At 37.9% G+C, this 21,428-nt stretch overlaps 2 protein-coding genes across 4 annotated transcripts; one reads left to right on the top strand and one right to left on the bottom strand.

Moving 5' to 3' along the window:
- Positions 1-296: 296 nt before the first annotated feature.
- Positions 297-8,915, top strand: adpgk (ADP-dependent glucokinase). 2 transcript variants are annotated; one of them, XM_053490785.1, is made up of 8 exons: positions 297-382; positions 995-1,240; positions 1,726-1,951; positions 3,750-3,812; positions 4,037-4,157; positions 4,257-4,453; positions 5,114-5,212; positions 6,296-8,915. In XM_053490785.1, exons 2-8 carry the CDS (start codon positions 1,011-1,013, stop codon positions 6,863-6,865), a joined length of 1,506 nt encoding a protein of 501 aa, XP_053346760.1. In that variant the 5' UTR covers positions 297-382; positions 995-1,010; the 3' UTR covers positions 6,866-8,915. The 2 variants fall into 2 exon arrangements, with proteins under 2 accessions (XP_053346760.1, XP_053346769.1); XM_053490794.1 differs by having other exon boundaries at positions 6,299-8,914.
- A 103-nt stretch (positions 8,916-9,018) lies between these two features.
- On the bottom strand, positions 9,019-20,708 carry bbs4 (Bardet-Biedl syndrome 4). 2 transcript variants are annotated; one of them, XM_053490768.1, is made up of 16 exons: positions 20,659-20,708; positions 19,579-19,621; positions 18,848-18,927; positions 18,692-18,755; positions 18,374-18,485; positions 18,217-18,289; positions 18,075-18,128; positions 14,904-15,031; positions 13,317-13,371; positions 13,155-13,223; positions 12,917-13,069; positions 12,649-12,820; positions 11,153-11,222; positions 10,929-11,073; positions 10,515-10,722; positions 9,019-9,698 (listed from the first exon to the last, which is right to left on the bottom strand). In XM_053490768.1, the coding sequence occupies exons 1-16, from the start codon at positions 20,683-20,685 to the stop codon at positions 9,571-9,573; spliced, it is 1,581 nt and encodes a 526-aa protein (XP_053346743.1). In that variant the 5' UTR covers positions 20,686-20,708; the 3' UTR covers positions 9,019-9,570. The 2 variants fall into 2 exon arrangements, with proteins under 2 accessions (XP_053346743.1, XP_053346751.1); XM_053490776.1 differs by lacking the exon at positions 9,019-9,698 and adding an exon at positions 9,953-10,005.
- Positions 20,709-21,428: the final 720 nt, after the last annotated feature.

Here is a 21,428-nt window from a genome sequence, read left to right as displayed (position 1 = left end):
CAAATGTAATGTAAATGTAATGTTTTGGTGGAAGGTTAAAAAAATCGAAATAAATATGGACAGCATATTACTGTACACATTTAAATAATGTACATGAAAATAAATATGTTTAAAGGGGCGGGCAGTTAAAGGGGTGCCTGACTTGCCCCGCCAATTTTGGTAAACTGGTGAGTTTCTAGATTTAGTTTACTTCCTTAAGCAGGCAATGATGCCATTCAACAACACGGAATACGGGCGTAGGTTGCGTATCCGTTCAGTAACCGAGCCTCTTTACGCAGAAACACTAAAGTTGCCGAGTCCTTCCGTGTTTCAGACGTGGCGCCGGAGCTCATTCAGCAGCCAGCCCTATTCACAGCCCTGGCTTTCATCGCACATCTCTCAGGTCAGTGCTCACTGCGTTTATACATGACACAGAAAACGTCTTTGTAATTGCGCTTCATTGCTTTTTTAACATTAGCTAGCTATATTTGCAGGCAAATTAGCCAAACCTTAGGCTAACGCTAGCTGCCTAAATGGAGATGAGAGTGTTACTGTAGGACAGGAAAGAATGTCACAGGAAAGCTAGCCAGCTTGTTTTCTCATTAGGGAAAACATGATATGTTGGACAATACTACACAATTTTAATATGGATTTTGGTAACTAGCTGGCTTTAGCACTAAATACTGAAAGAAAAAATTAGGGATTAAGTCAGAATTATGTTTGGCAACTTGTAAGGTCAAGTCTTTATTGGTAACTTTTAATCAACTAATTAGTCACAAAACAAACACAATGTTATAGGTTTTATCAGTTTAATATCTTTATTGAAATCACTTGCCTTCAGAAAACAATTGCAAAAATCATCTTCTTAAACATGCATTTTTGGTGGTTTACAGCATTTCCCTTTTTGTAATTTAAATATACAAGAGTCTATTTGTGCTCTGTGCTCTCTGCATGGCTCATAACATTACAGATACCTGTGTTGTAATGTGTTTGCATGTTTCTGGTTATGTTTCAGACCCTGTGCTTGAACCATGTGGAGGAAGGCTGCTTTTGTTGCACTGCTGGCCGTTGCGCTAGGTTACATTTATCACACAAACCCCGATGTTCAGGAGACTGTTACACATATCCTCAAACAGTTCATACCTCATTCGCTGTTCTCACACCATGAACATGGTACTGCAAACCTGGAAGAAACCATCTCCCGAGCCTGGGACGCCCTGATCACAGCACCTGCAAGGCAGTGGGGACGAATAGCGGTCGGGTGAGTCTTAAAGACCTGAATCAATAAGTAGATTGTATGTTTTGTATACAAGGTGGGCCAAAATATTTTGTGTCACATTTTAAATTAAGAAAATATCAAAGCAACACAAACCATATTCTATCGTCTTTAAAAAGTTTGAGATCATGGTGATATTCTTTATGGCATGGCCCCAATGATTTGCAAAAAAAAAAATCAAAACCCTAACATTTCCTATGGCAGGAACTGAGCAAAGATTTTGTTTTGTCTTATTTTATACCAATTAATTCATCAAAAAAGTGCAAATCAACATGTTGTCCTGTCACTTGTTACATAGCTGTCAAATTGAAATGTTAAGTTGCTTTACATTATATATTTGTCAATGCTTTAATATGTTGAAATTGATGTATATGCAAATACCTTTAACTTAAATAATTCAAGCAACTAAAAAAAAAAAAACAGCAACTTAAGTGCCGATCTCTGCTTTTTATTTTATTTTATTTTTTTAGGGTAAACGCCTGTATTGACGTAGTGGTGTCAGGTGTCAACTTGCTCCAAGCTTTGGCTCTTGACCCTGGATCTGGACGTGACCATGATGTGTTGCACTCTAAAGAGGACCTGAAAGAGGCCTTCATTCACTACATGCAAAAAGGAGCAGCTGCAGAACGTTTCTTCTCGGATAAAGAAGTCTTCCAAAGGATCGCAAGGGCCGCTGCTGAATATCCTGGTGCTCAGGTATGGCGTGTTTGCTTTAGGATTTTGTACTTGTTGCTGTCTCTGTGAACGTGTCGTCAGATCACCAAAAGCTGACTCGTTAGAAATAAAGCCCTAATCTGAAATGTATTTTGGATCTCCCATTACAAATTTTACATTTGCAAAAATTGGACTGCATTAAAGTAGCCTAACCGAAAACACTTTTCACATAACACAGCTTGTTGGAGTTCTCCATTGTTCTCTTGTTCTCTTTCTTTTATTGCAGAAAACACAAACTCCCTGCCTGTTGTGTGTTCAGCACTGCTGTTATTTGTATTCCAAAAATATAGCTGAACTTTGTACATACTGTATAGAAATGTTCTTAAAAAAAGTGCTCCCTCACTAGAGCTGACAGTTTAAATACTGAATGAAGGCTGAGTCCAGAGAGGATTGAGTTTCTGTGTCAAATTTAATTCTGCTTGGTTGACAGTAATTAATATTTTCAGCTGCAGACTCAAGCAAGTCAAGTCATGCTTGCCCTTGCATTACTCAATATGTATTTGTGTTTTAGCTCACCCATGACTTTTTCAGTATATGAATTTTGAGTCAATTATTCTGTCTGGTCATGTGGAAAAAGATACCGTCCCTCTGGAAGTATTGAAACAGCATAGGTTTGTTTTTGCTATACACTGAAGACGTTTGGGTTTGAGATTAAAAGATATCTGGAAAGATAGATCAGAATTATTAGTTTCATTACTTTTTGTGGTACTTTCATCTATATGTGCTAAACAACGTAGGAAATAATACCTTTGGTGGCAGATCACCAATGCTTTGGTGAGCAAAAATATTGGAACAGATAGTATTAGAATAGATAGGAAAGGACACTTTATTATTTGGTTGTATATTCCATGCTTGCAACAACTGCATCATGCCGGCAAGCCACTGACATGATTTAGGGATAGGAATCACCAGAGGTTACCTAATATGGTATTATCATAATACCTTGGTGCCGATTGGATTTGTATTATGATTCTGTAAGTATCATGATTTTACAAATATCCATATATATATTTTTTTCCAGATTTTGTTGCGATTTCAAACAAACTTTGCAAACTTTGCCTGTCAAAGTGTGAACAGTTTAGGGCACCACCTGTTGGAACATAAAGAATGTGCAACATTTTACCACCCAAAATGTAAACATATAAAAATGTTAAATTCATTAAAAATCTGTTTTGGCATCAGTGCAGTGATACCTGAATTGCCACACAAAAGAACTGTGATATGTCACTGCATCAATTTTTTCCATTTGCATTTTTCTTTTATAATGCTTTTCCAGGCTTGTGCTGTAGCTTCTTTTAGTTCAGCAAGTGAAATGCATGTTCATATGGTTTAAGGTCTGGAGATTAAATCATTTGCTGTATTGGTGGTGTATATAATATGCAGATTTTTTTTTTATAGATAAGTTTCTCGTGCATTTTTCCCATAGATAGATGGCTAGTCTTTATGTTGGTTTATTCTTTTAAAATAAACAAATGCTGTAAATTACAGGTGATAGTTTGTAATTTACAAGTAATTGGTTAATTGTTTAAAAAAATCTAACAAACAGGCCGTAGCCTGGACAACAAGAAAAAAATATTTGACTTGAAAAAGTAACATTTGTATAGTATAATATTGTTTAACTCATCTTGATGTGAATATCAGTAAATAAAAGCTTCATTTTGTTCTTAGACCCAGTGTATACGATTGGTCCTGCTGTTCTAATAACTTTAAGATGGAACTGCCTACGGTTGATTGAAGATGTTTCATAATCAATGGCTTCTCAATTTCCCCTTTCCTGTAGGTGTATGTAGGAGGAAATGCTGCTCTGATTGGTCAGAAACTCGCCTCTTACCCAGAGCTGGTGGTGAGTTCATATCTGCATCTTTGTAGATTATCTGTCAGCAATGAATCATAGACAGTGTAATGTGTACACTTCTGCTAACATCAGTGTGCTTGTCGGTTCGTTGTCTGATAATTTGCCATATTTTTTCTACTCAGGTTTACAAGTTAAAAATGTCATGTTTCTTCATAAAGATGTACTGAGTATCATTCGCTAAAACAGTAAACTGTTTATTGCTTTTCATGTAGGTACTTTTGTGTGGTCCTATTGGACCTAAGCTGCATGAATTGTTGGATGAACAGATCATAGTGCCACCACAGTCGCTTCAGGAGACCGATGAGTATCACCTCATCCTTGAGTACAGGGCAGGTCAGGATATAGTACTCTTTTCTTACATGCATGTCTGTTCCAGACGACTACTACAGATAATGCAGTAGTGTTGGTGCTCTTTGTGTGTGTGTTATTTAGGGGAGGAGTGGGGATCGAGTCAAGCCCCTCAAGCCAATCGCTTTATCTTTTCTCACGATGTGTCAAATGGTGAGATGAGCACTTTAGAGACCTTTATGGACAGTCTGGAAGAGTTTCAGCCAGGACTAGTGGTGCTGTCTGGACTCCACATGATGGAGGGAATGGGCCGTGAACTCTGGGAGGACCGCCTCAAAGAGGTGTGCTGTATTTTAATTAGTCTTTCTAAATGTATCTGAGAGCTGATCCTTTTTTACACTGTCTAGCTAATGCTCTAGTACGAGGTGATGCTGACACAATAAAATATAAAATTTTAATGCATTCTTTTTGTAGTTCTAAAGGTGAAGCTTATCAGTGGTACTACTGAAAACAAATTTTGCTAAGATAAAGGAGTATACAAAATAAAAAAAATCTCTTTTTTTTTAACAATTCAACCTTGTATGTAATGTAAGCATGCTTCAAATGATTACGTAAGCATGATTCAAAACGGTTAGGTCCCCATTCACAACTTGTTCTGCTTTATATGTCACTACTCCCTGTGCTGCTGCCTAGTATGTGAGAAGAGCTAGAGCTCATAATGAATATTGAATATCGCTTCTTTGATGCCTCTCTGAGAATTACGATTGGTCTCACCAGTATTTTATATTGTGATACAAGGCACAATTAAATTCTGACTCAAGACTCACTGGCACATTATATGTTGTTTCATTTACAAACAAACAAGCTGTGTAACCTTACAGGAAAACTCTTTTTGTGTCATTGATCACTGCCAGCACTGGAAAGGTTATCTTGCACAGCATACATAAAAAACATTGCAGCCTTTTATGCCTCATTTTAAAAACTTATTAAATCTCCTGCAGTTTGTAGTCGCCATCTCTGATGTTCGTAGTGAGGCGCCCATCCATCTGGAGCTTGCCAGCATGACTGATCGAGATTACATGAGCATCATCACGAAGGAGGTAAATGTATATGTTTAACACATGTCCTTTTTACCCCTTGCACATGTATGTGAAAGATGGTGGGTTTTGTAAGGGCGTGTTCACGATTGCTCCACACACTATTTTTAGCTCTCTGTTCACAGGTACATTTGCATAATTACACTCTCTCCGATACAGAAGGTGGCAGTATGCACCTATTTGGTTTGTGAGCCATCAAAGATGTTAACCTTTGCGCTATGCATCGTGTTATTAATATTTTCGATAAAATGTCAAAAGTAATGCTCTCGTATGCCTTTTTACTGTATCATTTATGACCGTGTAAATCAAAGAAAAAGATTGCAGATTTTGGGGGATACCAATGGCACTGATGAATACGCATCTAAATAACCTTCTGTTCTAAGCTATTTCTGTTCTCAAGTACCATTGGCTTTCATATCTGATCTGATTCATTCTTGAGACCACCTCAGTTTCCAAGCCTAGAACGATTGTGTTTTCACTTATCAAAATGAACTGGACTTTGGGGTCAAGTGTTCTTGGAAATGCTCTTATAGATACTAGACACTTTGCTTTGTGTTACACTACAACTTGGTCCCCATAAGGACTGCTGTTTTAGGACTCTTATTCCACCTATTCCACTACCACGCCACTATAACTATAGCATTGTCTGATATGCACATGTATCATGCCATGACAAAACCAAAGTCTAAAGTGACTTAAAAAACCATTATAATACACATTTGCAAATAATATTCCATACTAAGAGCTAGACAAAATTCTATTAATCAATTAATCGTGCATTTATTTTTTTAAGAATGTACAGTTGTTGAGGCTTAGACAACTGTTCTTAATGCTATTTGTAATAAATTTGTTTTATCTTATAATTCAAGGTCATATTGCAGGATCTGCATCTCTCATGTATATAATATACATGGATACTGAAGTTTCATTACATATGACATTGTTTACATGTGGATTTAATCAAACTGTAAAATATTATTTCATGCATCGTACAGATTGGGCAGGAAGCACAGGTTATGTAGTGACAAATCCACTGTAGCTGAAAAACTTGTGTACCACATTTAGTATTGTGCGCTTTTTTGTTAGCAGGTCTTGCCCATGGTGAACTCGATCGGCCTGAATGAGCAGGAGCTGCTCTTCCTGTCTCAGGCTGGCGGCGGTCCTCACTCGGACCTTCCCTCATGGAACGGCGTTCCTGATGTGGGCCGTGTCTCTGATATCCTCCTCTGGATCCTGGAGGAGCATGGTCGGGCTGACCTGGACTCTGAAGCCCATCTGACCCGCATCCATTTTCACACTCTGGCCTATCATGTGCTGGCCACAGTGGACGGCCACTGGGGGAACCAGCGGGGAGCGGTAGCGGCCGGTGCTCGCGTTGCCAGCGCTCAGGCATGTGGATTACAAGCTGTGGATGTTAGTAAGGTGAAGCTCAAGGCACCGCTCAGCTTCTACAGCTCTTTCTCAGAACCGAGAGAGGGCTTAGTTTTGGACCCGTCCAATCCGGTGACAGTGTGGCGAAGAGGCAACGTGTCCTTTTATCTCAGTCCAGTACTCGTATGCAAACAGCCACTGAGGACAGTAGGGCTGGGGGACGCAATCTCAGCAGAAGGACTCATCTACTCTGAGATTGTGCCCCAGCTACACTCTGATGACTAAAAGTAAACTTTTATGAAATTTAGTACCTGTGGTCCAATAACAGTGTCTTAAAACACTTCATTACTCTTCTTGATCCTCTCTATAGTGCCTCCTAAGCATCTAACCACCTAGGTAGATGATTCTGTAGGTGCCCCTCCATTCACTCACCCAATCATGTGAACAGTGACGAATGAAGGAGGAGAGGATGTTTTTGTGGGTACAGGAATGAGACTTTGTCCTCACTTTGTCTTTTTGTGCGAGCTCAGTGCGTAGTCTTAATCCATTTGGTGAGTACTGTACTTCGTCTTACTTGAGGCTGTATTATTGCACTGAGTAGAAAATGCTGTTGTTTTTTTTTCCTTTACACTCCATGGAGTTTTTGCTCCACTGACTACTACAACAGAGACTTATGAGCAAGGAGCAGAAACCATAAGCTGCTATGAATAAAAATGACTTGAATCAAACAGGCCGATATGAAATCTAATGCCTTAACCAAAACCAGGAACTAACCCGATAATGTGGTGCTTAGCTGCACTGTGTCCTTAAAAAAAAAATCCTGTACTCCTTCCTGGTCTTTTTTCATCTGACATCATCATTAATATTCATATTAGTGGTTTAAAATAACTACTATTCATTTTTCACAACTTTCGACACCCTATCCATGAAAGGGTTTTTACTATTTTATAATAATAATAATGAGGAACATTATATTTTGACAGAATACATTAGACAAATCGAAACTTTAATATATTAAAATCCCAATATTTTAGTATTCCTTATGAAGGACACACTCGTGTCCCATTTTTAACCAGCTTCATGAAGGAGCCTCTCACCCATTGAGAACACTCCCCCCCACCCCAAATAGACCAAGCTTTAAGCTGCATCTCTTTACATCTTTTTTTTTGGTTAAAAACTTTAAGTATAGACAGAAAAAAAAATCTACTTCTTAAAATGACATTTTGCTTCTGAAATGCATAGATGGGCATTAACTTCAATATGTATCTCTATCTTCGGTATGTATTTCTGACTTTATCTGTAACCTTTTAATCGATGTCTTAAACTATGAAAAATAGATATCGTCGATCCAATGCATATAAACTTTTTTTAGTGTAGGTCAAAACTATTGTTGGTTACTGAAATTATGTATTGTAACTCTTACCTACTTGAAAGCCAATATGTACGCTTATAGATAAGGCAGACAGCTTAGTGTAGCAGAATATTTGTTAGTAAACCAGAGCTTCACTTCATCAATCCATTCAATTTTCTCACTTAAGTAATCATATCCTCCTTCGTTTTATGCTGAATCGCTGAAAGGAAAGTAAGGGATTATTCCATGCTTGTGTAGTCATATCCGGTACTATTTCTGTCTGGAGCATAGATCAAAACATGTCTAGACATATATAGTGTCGGAATGATTCAAGATCTTAGTTCAAGTTGATAAAAAAGGGGAAGATTTCCTGTAAAATAAATAAATAAATAAAAATCAGTAACTGACTGTTTTTAATGCTTAATGAGAAACTTGAAAAGATTCTGTGATTCGACATTTTTAATAAGGAAAAGACCGTTGTTTTTTTTTCTCCTCTTCAGTAAATTGATGTATGTAGGCCAGCTGTCAGAAGTGAAAGTCCTGACCAGTGTGAGGCATCACCTGTACTGACATTGAGTAACCCTGATGTAACCCTTAAAACAAGATTAGAGCTGCTACTACAGAATTGAGACAAAAAGAGATGATCATTGTTTTTGGGCTGATGGTCTGCAAAAGCTGCACAGCATCACTAAAATTCCACTAGTTGTATTTTTAATTCAATTTTATTTGTATAGTGCTTTTAACAATTGTCATTGTCTTGATAAGTATCATTTCCTTTATTTTCCAAGGCTTTCATCTCCTTTACAGAAAAAGATGTCAACAGTTTCTACAGTTAGCATACTGGAACAATGTCATATTTAACTGTTAAAGTTTTCTTTGTCTTTGGTACTGCATTTTGAGACTTTCTTTAATTTAACTTCATATTAGAGTAACAGATAAAACATTCATTTTAGAACAATTAATACAAATTATGCAAACTTTTCTTTATTAAAAGAACATTATGATAAGAGTTATAATAAATTACAGCTTTTAAGGGTATTTTTTATATCAATAAAAAAATACTTTTAACCCAAAATCTACTCTTTTGATATTCTTTTTGTGAAGAAATTTCTAAATTGAAAATCAGGTTAAACTGCAAAGGAGGGAAAATGCTTAAAGCTGTACTTGTTTATTTTTCACCTAGCTCAGATACAGAGGTTGGAAAAGCACAATGCTATTAACACAATGCATATCTGCATTTAAAAATGTTTTACGTTACAATGTCAGTGTTACAAATGACGCTCTATACATGAAAAACCCTGTTAATGTGTTTAAAGCAGCACAGCAAGGACAATAAGCCATGTCTGTAAAAGTCTCATCATTCCTGAGTCGCACATCTGATTGTGTTTACACAGTGTGGTGTGGAGTGATTGCATGGCTCCAGGTTCAGACTGGATTAATGACATGACCAAGTAAATTAGAGAGAGAGAGAGGAAAAATTGGATGTGGCGGTCTCTTAAAACAACAAGTAAGCAATAGTTGTAGAAAAACCTTTTTGTACAAACGATATGCCTAATAAATAAATATTCTATACATTCATATACATACGCAAATACTCTATAAAGCTTTCATGCACTTTAACAAGAAGCAGTTTGAATCTCTACTCTGCAAGTCCTCTGGGTTTGCTCTTCTTCTTTGATTTACTATTTTCGGCTGTTTCATCACCATCGTTTTCAGCTTCTCCTGGAGGCTCAGAGGGGGGTGCTGGTGCTCTCTCTATATCTGGCTCTACACAGGGGATAAGAAGAACGTTTAGGACGGACAAAACCAGAAAGCAGCAGCGGCTCATGTCTGTAGATTTTGGTGTGGCTGGACGACTTTGTAATAAATAGACTGTCATTACTAAATGTAGTTAATAGAACATAGACTTAATAATGATAATAGATTATAGAATGATATCTAATCATGTTAAATAACACTTTAATAAAGTTTAGAATGCTAATCATCACCTCTCAGTGAATAGCTTTTACCTTCTCTGCTCCAGGGGCGCTGTATTATGGCTGACCCTATGCTCTGACCTCAGCTTCCTAACATGCTGGGATGTGTGAAGAAAAGACTTTTACTGAAATGTATATGGACAAATATAGTCGTCTTCCTCTCACTTCTGCCCGAAAGGGCTTCTATTCGAAATTGATTCAGTTCTCATTATGACCACTAGGTTTAGAATATCTCTGTGAGCTAAACATGTACGTTTTTTTATGACCGCAATATCTTGCAAAATGAGCAGAAAAATGTTGTATGACTTACACAGATGACTGTGACGTAGTGACTTTTTAAAAATCCCTCGTCATTCAAGAGAGTTATTTTAGTAATTAGGTGATTTTTGTAAACCTATGGTATACATTATTATTTGAAAAACGAAAACTTGGGTTTAATACCATAACACAACTTTTTACTTTAATCAACACTGATTTAATCAATGAGAGTGCCCATGATTCACTTAAAAATTTTAAACCCAATACATATGTAATTTAAAATGTGCAACTTAGCAAAGGACATACCCAGGTTCATATAGAAAGTGTCAGGATGCTGTTTTTGCTGTACCTGCAGCCAGCTGCATGCTTTTGCTGTAACCTGCAGCAGATGACATGGCCTGGCCCAAGGTCTGATTGGAGCCCAGGGGCTGCTGGGAAGACGGCGGCTTGCTGGAAGACGAGCGCTGGCTGCTCTTAGTCTCTTTGCCTGGTTTCGACCAGAATAGGTTGTCCCCAGCCTGAAGGGCTGCACCCATTTTATGAGCCATTTCGACAAGCTGTGGAGTAGGCAGATGCTTTTATAGAGAACAGATATGTACTGTAATATGGAGTACTTGCAGGTATGAACACAGAGACCCACATCACTCTGTGTGTCAATACCAGGTAACTAAACTGATATTATTTCTAAAATTTTCTAGCTGTTAGCTCATTTATCTTTGATGTCATTTAAACCCAAATCTGAGCTGTATTTGTGTTGTCCTACCTCAGGGTCAAACTCAGTGTTGTTGTTTCGCTCGATCATCATGTTAACTTTTTTCTCCATCTCCTGGTACTGCTGTAGTGCTGCCTTTTTGTCTCCTTGATTATACAGCAGCACTGCAAAATTTAGATTGACTAGAGGGTTGGACCTGCAAGAGATCAAACTGTGTGTCCCCTTCAATTCTGTTTAAATCCACTGCAGTTGTTTGAAAAGTTTTAAATACTTACTCATCGAGCTGAACGGCTTGTTCGTATGACCTGCGCGCATTATCTACATCATCCAAATTGGTCAGGGCGACTGTTACAAACCAAGACATGAACAACTGTTACTCAACACCTAAAGACCTACAGTATGGAGCAAAATAAGACCACGATAGAGGTTCTACTCATCAGGCTACACACAATCAATCAATCTGAATTTAACAATAAATAACCAGCACGATATAACACACAAATACTCTGTATCTAAAACTTCTTTGATTAATAAATGAATCCTGGATTAACCAAACAAACATGTCTTCAGAGGAATAAACTTCTATAAGAGGGGTAAATGAAAAGAAATCCAATCAGCTTGCATGCCCTCGAGCTTGACATGGTTCAATGTGATGTGCTTTCTGAGATGTTGTTCTCCTCCCCATGTTGGTAAAGAGTGGTTACTTGGTGATTGTAGCTTTCTTGTCATCTTGAAACAGCCTGGCCACTCTCCTCTTCATTCTTCCATACTGGTTTGATTTCGATTACCGCCCAACAATTGACATCATAGCAAGCGAAATATGCTTGAATGTAGGCAAGCTATCTATAATTTCTTGAAACAAGTTTAAAACAAACCAAATATAAGACTAAGATTTAAGCTTATATCTAGTCAAATGTTACTAAGATCATAAGCAAAAATGTCTAGTTCTATTGGAAGAGAATTTTGCTTCTTCTTTCTTTCTCATTTTGTCTTTCGGCTGTTCCCTTTCAGGGGTCGCCACAGCGAATCATCTACCTCCATCTAACTCTATCCTGTGCATTCTCTTCTCTTACACCAACTAACTTCATGTCCTCTCTCACTGCATTCATAAATCTCCTCTTTGGTCTTCCTCTAGACCTCCTGCCTGGCAGTTCCAACCTCAGCATCCTTCTACCGATATATTCACAATCTCTCCTCTGAACATGTCCAAACCACCTCAATCTGTCCTCTCTGACTTCATCTCCAAAACATCTAACATGGGTTGTCCCTTTTGCTTCTTTATAAGAAATATGTTCTTAAAACTAGCTAAATTATCTGTCAATTAAAAAATTATTAGAAATAAGCTTAATGATCTTAAATGTGGTTTAATGTAATCTTATTGTAGAAAACATAATATATGCAAGACATTTGTACTTGCTAAGCTTTTATTTTTTTCCAGTCTACAACCATGGTGAGCAGAAAGGCATCTCAGAACGCATTGATGGCGAACACAAGAACAATAGAAGTTTCTCTTCTGTCAGGCAAGAACAGGACTCTGAGGCACCAGTGTGCACACACACACACACACACACACACACCAGAAATTCTGAAATCTTATATTACATAATAGTTATTGCACGTTGTGTGTAATTTTCTTCCCTATTGTATATATGCTTAGAGCTTTAGTCACATTATACAGTTCAGTCATAATGTAAGTTTAGTTAAATAAACTAAAATGTAATTCTTTTCTCCCTATTAGTTTAAGAAGGAAAGAAACATAACACGTAAATACCTGCGAGGAGCATGTAGAGCTCACCCATTCGTGGATGCAGGTTAATAGCAGCACTGAGGAAGTGGAATGCTGAGGCATACTGCTGCATGGTGAGGTGCACCAGACCCAGATTATACAAGACCTTCCAGTCAAATGGAGACAGGTAGTTTGCTCTTTTCAGGCAGCTTATAGCCTAAGAAACAAAGCATCCAAATGAATGTAAAGACAGAAAACATGTCACAGTGTGGCATCTTCTAACCGGTTGAGGACAAAAAGCTCAGAAGCTCACAGCTACGTATTTCTTCTTGCCGAAAAAGCATGTGCCGATGTTGTTCCAGAGCGGTGGGCTCTCAGGCACGGTGAAAGCTGCCACGCGATACTTATTCATGGCCACATCGAAATCCCCATGTGTCTGCATCATGCTTCCTGCTGCCAGGATGGCCTGGGAGAAAACACACCCACTGAGTATATCACATTTAACTTCAAAAGGCAAGACAAATAACATAGGAATTAAAGTTCTTCCTCACCTTGTAATTGTTTGGGTCATATGTCAAAGCATTCCCAAGATGTTCAAACGCCCTCTGAAATTTTCCAAGCTATGAGGAAGTACAGAAAACTAGAGTTATGGATTTGAAATATGGACTGTCTGAGGTAACTTTAAGTTCTAAAAACAGGGTGTTAAAACTGACCTGCATATACAAGAGTCCTAGTGTGGTGAGCAACTCTGTGTTCTCTGGGGAAAACCTACAAAACACATTAACTTGTGCTCAATGGACCCCGGGATCAGTATAACAGAATTATGTGTATAGTATACTGTATATACATATATATTACCGTGCAAAAGTTTTGACCCAATATCAGATTAAATAACATAATATAGATTAAATTAAAGAAATGGGAACAAATGTTTTACTGTGACGCTGCAAAGTGCCTAAACATACAATAAAAAAAAATTGGTTGTTTTTGGAACAACCTCAGCAGCAACCTCATTTCCCCTCTTATCTGTTCCAATCACTCAGCATTCAGCATCACCAGTATACTAATCACCGGCGCGATCAATTATCAGCATATCTGTTTCTCACTGGTTCATGACGTAGGTTAGATGTGTATAATGCTTGAATGATTCATAGGTCATCGTGTGGCTGAAAATGGTAGATAAAAAGTCCTTTAGGAAGAACTATTCCTCAAGAACAAATAAGGGGTAGTTCAAGACTTTTGCACAGTACTGTGGGCCAGGTGAAACGTTTATTATGTTGATGGTACAATAGTGTAACACCATTATAAACCTTTAACACAAACACTACAGTGTGGAGTCTCAAATGATTTAATGATCCAGTCCGAAAACTTTGGAAGGTCTGACCTAAATATTTTGCCATAAATACCGAAGATTATTACTGCAACCTGTCTTGCTCTGTAACAACTAAGACATTCAACATTTTCAGGCCAGGAGCATCATATTTGTCTTCTACTTTCTTCTCTCAGTGCAGCTCATCTCAGCAAGCTGTTAGTTATTTATTTTGGTTCAGAGGAAGAACAGAGGGAATATCCCTCTTTCTTCTATCTCTAGTGTAAATGAGTGAAAGCAAGGCTTCTTGCTTCAGGAGAAGCCCAGCACTGCTCATTAAAGCACGTCAGCATTACTAATTCAGCCGCTCTACAGGAGGGCCATGGTAAAGATGAGGACACCTACTGTGTTCGCAGCAGATGCGCTTGCCTTGACATATTTACTCTCCTAAAGTTGTTCTTATATCTGTGCCAGAGTATACACTGACAGTTTCAAGGAGCAACTTCCTTCTTTCCTAGAGTCAATAAAAATAGTCAACATTCCTAATCAAACAAGGTCGACTAAGGTGGTAAGGATCAGTAATTCTTTTTGTAGCTATGTCTAATCAGATCTATTTAAGACATGGCTCTGATCTTTAAAGAGTGATTACTCAAAGCTAGTAAAAAGGTTCTTTCCATAAAGGAAGTTTGCAAAAAAACAAAAAAAAAAAAGTCATGTGTGAATGTGATTAATTACAGACATCGCTCTAGTCTCATCTCAGCATGCTGTTTTTCCCTACAGCAGCATTAACTTTATCTGCCAACACCCCTTGCTGTGAATCTCTAAGGGGCATCTAAGGTTAGTCTCATCTCATCGCCTTTGATCATCTGTATTCTAGGTCACAGGAACAAGGATCAGAGCTAGAAAAAAAGGTGACTAATTTACCTCAGTGCTGCACTTTGGCAAAGACTGATGCAGTACTGCAGAGGCATTAATGCATGAACATACTTACTCCACTGCACTCTTGTAGATCTCAATAGACCTCTCTGTGTCTCCCTGTAACAGGTAAGTCTTTCCCAGCATCATGTAACTCATATCATGCTTGTTAAGCTGCAGTGCCATGTTCAGATGCTCCTCAGCCTGCATGAGAGACAGTTGGTCAAAGTTGACATTATCCACATAAAACAAACTAAATATAATAATAATAATAATAATAATAATAATAAGAAGAAGAAGAAGAAGAATAAAAACACATGTTAATTAAAGGTAAATTTCAGCTATAACATTAATAATCTAAGGTTTTTAAATTTAAAAAAATTCTACATTTTCAACTTGCCTTCATATACCACTGTTCCAAAGACATTTATTATTATACTCCTCTCATGGCCTGGTAATAATAAATAATAGTCTCCCTTTAAGTACACTATAAAGCATTTTTAGAAACCTGACCATCACACCCATACAGTTAAGTCCAAATATTTGAACAGTGGTAAAATGTTCAGATTTTTGCCTCTGTACATCTGACATGAAGCAATAGTGATGTTATGTAAATTTAATTTAAGTGAGTTCGACAAAAAAAAACAAAAAAAAAACACTGCATCCAGCATTCAGGAATTACAGTGGGTCAAAAAAGTATTTAGTCAGCCACCAGTTGTGCAAGTTCTTCCACTTAAAAAGATGAGAGAGGCCTGTCATTTTCATCATGGGTATACCTCAATGAGAGACAAAGTAAGAAAACAAATCCAGAAAATAGTAGGATTTTTAATGAATGAATTGGTAAATTTCTCGGTAAATTAAGAATTTGGTCACCTACAAACAAGCATGATTTCTGGCTCTTACAGACCTTTAACAACTTCTTTAGGAGGCTCCTCTGTCCTCCACTCGTCACCTGTATTAATGGCATCTGTTTGAACTCGTTATCAGTATAAACGATACCTGTCCACAACCTCAAACAGTCACACTCCAAACTTCATTTCATTTGGGAAAATGTCATATGGTCAGATGAAACCAAAATAGAACTTTTTGGTAAATACTCAACTTGTTTTGAGTTACATCCAAAGAACACCATACCTACAGTAAAGCATGGGGGAGAAAGCATCATGCTTTGGGGCTGTTTTTCTGTAAAGGGACCAGGACGACTGATCCGTGTAAAGGAAAGAATGAATAAGCCTATGTATCGTGAGATTTTGAGTGAAAACCTCCTTCCATCAGCAAGGGCATTGAAGATGAAATGTGGCTGGGTCTTTCAGCATGACAATGATCTAAAACACACCGCCCAGGCAACGAAGTAGTGGCTTCGTAAGAAGCATTTTAAGGTCCTGGAGTGGCCTAGGCAGTCTCCAGATCTCAAGCCCATAGGAAATCTTTGGAGGGAGTTGAAAGTCTCTGTTGCCCAGCGACAACCCCAAAACATTACTGCTCTAGAGGAGATCTGCATGGAGGAATGTTCCAAAATACCAGCAACAGTGTGTGAAAACGTTGTGAAGACTTACAGAAACGTTTGACCTCTGTCACTGCCAACAAAGGGTATATAACAAAGTATTGAGATGAAATTTTGTTATTGACCAAATACTTGTTTTCCACCATAATTTGCAAATAAATTCTTTAAAAATCCTAATGTGATTTTCTGGATTTCTTATTTTGTCTCTCATAGTTCAGGTATACCTATGATGAAAATGACAGGCCTCACTCATCTTTTTAAGCGGGAGAATTTGCACAACCGGTGGCTGACTAAATACTTTTTTGCCCCACTGTACATTTTGAGCCTTTTTGTACAAAGTTTGTACAAAGCCCCTCCATAACCACAAACTTCAAGGGCTGGTCAAGTCTTCTGATTATGCAGAATAACCCAAACTCAGATATTTATTTTTATTTCTCTACATTTCCACTGCACTTATCCAAGTGTTTCAGTAGTGCTTGGGTACCATCAAGGTAGACGGTCAGAAGTCATGATTGGACTGAATGAACTGTACCATTCTCACAGACAGACGCGTCTCTTTTGAAAGTTGGAGGGAAATATATCCACAGATTTTCAAGGATCAATCGTTCAATTCACGGAATGCTCACAGGAACGACAGTTTTTTATAAATGTTTGCACCATTCAAAATTTTACTGTCCCAGATTGATCTGAATGGTCTTTCGTAAAGTAATCAATAACAATAGGATTATTTTTAATACTTAATTAATGAATCTTTTTGTGCTCAGTTTAGTCTTCAGTAATTGAAAAGCAGATTAATTGGGTTGCAGTGATGTGACCAGCTCAGTCCTTTCAGAACATTAAATATTTTTTTACCTTGGCTTCACTAGTAAGTTCTAGATTATTATCCATCTGTACTGTGAAGTGCAACCCTAGCAGTTTTGCAGCATTCGAATCTTGCATCTAGCATCCTGCTACTTATATCAGCAGTCACATCATTGATAAACATCAGTGATCCAGTTCCACTGGCAGTCGCACACTGGCATGCCTCCACCATGTTTGACAAATGATAAAGTATGCTTTAAAACATGAGCCCTTCCTTACTTTTTCTATATTCTTCTTTTCCAAGCATTCCAGTACAAATTAATTATGTATGAGAACTGAGTAGGCCATTCTGTTCTTGAGTGTCTCAAGGTGTATGCACATTCATGAAAGCACCTTTTGATTGTAGACCTTGAAATTGACACGGCTACCTCTGTTTCTGACTTGGCTAAATGTTGAAAATGATAATAAGATAGCTCCTCCCCATCAATGTCTTCTATGGACTTTAATACCTGCTGGTGTTGGCGAGAGCGCCAGCGCATTCTTTCTTTTTAAGAATGTAACAAATCCTTCATTTAGACACTTCTGACATTTTTGCTCTCTCTGATAAGTACCGTATGTTTTTTTCCCAGCCTATAAATGGCCTCCCTTATTTGAGTTGAGACCTTTTCAAACTGCATATTGAGCTCCCATGAACAGATACCAAATGCAAATTCAACACTCAAATTTAACAGTAGACCATTTTTCTCCTTAAGTACTCATGAAATAACAAAGAAACAGGTCACAACTGTCCATCAAACTGCTTATCAGTCAGTTTGTCCAATTATTTTTAAGGGCAACAGGTTGGTGAGGACCCACACGTAGCTGGGTTGGTAAGACGTCCATAAACATTAGCCATGTAAAACATTTTGACTAACCTAAATTACAACACTGGCACAAACTTACACTCTTGAAGTCCTTGGTGTAGATGTAACAAACTCCGAGATTATGGTTGATTTCCTGCAAATAAACTGAAATGAACTCTTTGTGCTACAGGGTGTTAAGTTCTTGGTTAAGGAGTTATGGTTAATAGTACTAGGACTTTTACCCAGTCTTTCGGATTGAGCCGAGCTGCCTCATTGTAAACCTCAATGGCAGCCTTATGTTTCCCTAAGAGAAAACTAATCACACACAAATTACTTTTTTTCTGATAAAATCAACAAATGTTCAAAAAAACAAGATGTATATCAACATAGGACGCTTACAGAGATCGAGCCACTTGTTTGAGGTTGTCTGAGCTTGTGGGGTTGAGGATGGCACAGCTCTGAAACAGCTCTAAAGACTGCTGGATCTTCCCCTCTACACGCAGGATCAGAGCTACACACATGCAAACAATATTGAAGGCAGCTGGTATTACAGTGTGAAGTAGTAGTTTTTTGCAAGGGGTACACATCACACGGTTACCCCATCATCCATCTTATCAAACCATTTATCGAAATGTTACAGTATAGTCAAAAACACTGAAATGCAGGTTATGCAGGTTTGCGTAGAGTAACTAAAAACTGGATGCAGTTTGAGGTTACCTTGGACATATATGGCATATTCACACATGCCCTGAGTCTCCTGCAGCTGCTCTTTTATTATCGCCTGAGAAGATTTGAAGCATATTCAACATTATTAAGGGATAAAGCAGGAATAGCAGAGGCTGGAGAAGCTGCCAGCAGAAGAAGAGCTCACACCTTGCAGGTCTCATAGTCCTTTCGGATGTAGTGTAGATGGATCAGCCAGTTCCTCCTCTCAAGTATTGGAAGCTCTGGGGCTGAGAAAGAAATTATAATATATTGGATTTAAAACAACACTACTAAGTTACATTAGCTCTACCTTGTGTTATGAACCTTTCCAATCCGTCTGCTGCAACAACACGGTCATTTTAATCAGGTTTAAAAGATGTCAGGAGGTAGAGGCACGGTTTAAATAAAGCCAGTAAGACATCAAAAGTATTTTGTTAGGTGCTGCTTATGCCACCCTGCTGAGTCTCTTCAGTGCATTAGAGCATGTACTGTACAGCTCCCACTTCCCAGTCCTAAAAGACATCAAAACAATTGGACCTTCCACAATACAGGAGCATCTCTACATCACTTTGCTGCTCTCAAACCGTTCTAATATAGGACAGACTTTTCTCTCTGAGCTTTAATCCAATCCAGAAGAGACTTGTGGGTAAAAACTTAACAAATAGCACCATCTGAAGGGTAAAGGGAAGCATGACCGTCATGGAAAAAAACCTGATAAATATTGCTCACACGGTATACTCTAAAGCACCCTCAAAAACACTTTCCAAAACTAAAAAAAAAATTTATGCAATGTTCAATTCAGCAGCATAATTTCCCTAACATTAGAAATTAGCTTTTTGAACAGTTTAGTTAATTATGCTGGAACCTTGTACACTAAACCCTGGACATCATGTACATACCTTTTTTAGGACGGGCTTTTGAAGCCACAGGTAGTGAAGCCTCCTAAAGTCAACAAATAGATCAAAACATTAAAAACACACTAGAAAACGAAATACAGTGACCCAATACTACATGAAAACTAATCCATTTCTGTTACACATAGCATGACAGTAACTGCTGTTTACTGACAAATTAATGTAAAAGAAAAAAAAAACTGTACAAAATCCTAAAAACATGCAACGATTAAATTTATTTAAGTAAGATTTGTGACAGGATGTATGAATTGATAGTCTATGCAGGAAAACCTAAATGCTTTAGTTATTTATGCACTAATATAATATTATTAACACAAAAAATAAGCTATTATATTATTTAGGCTCAACAAAGTTGGAACACCCAGAGGAAAGCCATGCACACAAACACACGGTGTGCACCCCAAGCTCAGAATCAAATTAAGGACCTGTCAGGGGGCTAAATTTTATATTTAACTGGATGGGATGATTTTCAAGGTACACAGTATTTAATCATGAATAAATCATGACACAATGTGTTTTTGTCACTATTTGAACAGACTGAGATGACCATTAGCCTGCAATAAGGTTAAAATGTGATCATGCTTATCCTCTGTGTTTCATGTTTAGTTTAAAAGCTCAGCAGACAGCAATTCTGGTGAATAAAGTCTGAATGTAAGTGATGTTAAGCTTATAAGAGTCTAACAGGCTTAAAGTGAACATCACTGTGTGCTGCTTTAGGATCGATTTTCTCCTTTCAGGACTAGATAGTGTTTATGCCAATGTATGTGTGTGTGAGAGAGATCTGACGTAGCAGGTCATTGTTGTTGTTGTTTTTTTCCCCTTATATTATGGGACGGTTTAGAACTTCCAGAATGAACCACATCTTGGAAAAAGTCCCAGACTCGGTCCATGTAGTCTGACTGGTATTAACCCGACTTCCTCTGAAAGCTGATTGTCTGTGTGCGCGTGCACAGCTCTCTGCTGCTAACTGCACCCCAGATTAAATTAGCTTCGCTATCATGATTTAAATGCTCTAATGACTTCAAAGTGAGTGAACAAAAACGAACAATTTAATGAAATCCTCACCGTTTTGACGGTCTCGTCGTCAGCCATCCTTACGTGAGACGGATTAGAAGGACACGCACTTCCGGTTTCTCAGAGCGCCCTCCCTCAAACGCACAGCCGTTACTATGGCAACGCTCTACCGGCTTTGTTTAAAACTGAGATTTAACATTAAGGGACGATATGGATGAAACAATTAGTCGTTTAACTCTGTTTTGAAAGTGCGAAATCTTAATATGGCCTAGAAACATACAACAACAACAACAACAACAATAATAATAATAATAATTATTATTATTATTATAAAATGTAAAAAGCACACAAAATACTAGGATGAATATACATATAAAAAGAAACCATACAAATCATCTGGATGAATCTATATCAACATAGCAAATAAATACAAAAATACAAAGATTAGCACTGTCGCCTTGCCCCTCCAGGGTCTGGGTTTGATTCCCGTCTCTGTGTGCATGGAGTTTGCATGTTCTCCACATCCTTGGCGGGTTTCCTCCGGGTTCCCATCTTTTCTCCAACAGTCCAAAGACATGAAGATTAGACTAATTAGATGTTCTCAAATTTCCCCGTAGTGTGTGCCCTGCTATGGCACCCTGTCCATCTCCTGGGCTAGGCTCCAGGCGCCTTGTGACTCGGTATATAATATACAATTCCCTCCGCTAACACTATTATAACATGAATTCACTCATTTGGCATTCCCAGCAAATCTCTTAAACATGCTTGGAATGAAATTTACCTTTCATAAATATATAGTTGAAATGTATGGACTGTGATTT

This window comes from Clarias gariepinus, chromosome 2 (genome assembly GCF_024256425.1).
Source record: "Clarias gariepinus isolate MV-2021 ecotype Netherlands chromosome 2, CGAR_prim_01v2, whole genome shotgun sequence".
Classification (NCBI taxonomy): domain Eukaryota; kingdom Metazoa; phylum Chordata; class Actinopteri; order Siluriformes; family Clariidae; genus Clarias; species Clarias gariepinus.
The sequence above is the reverse complement of the archived record's forward strand: the minus strand, read 5'-3'. Positions and strand labels throughout refer to the sequence as shown.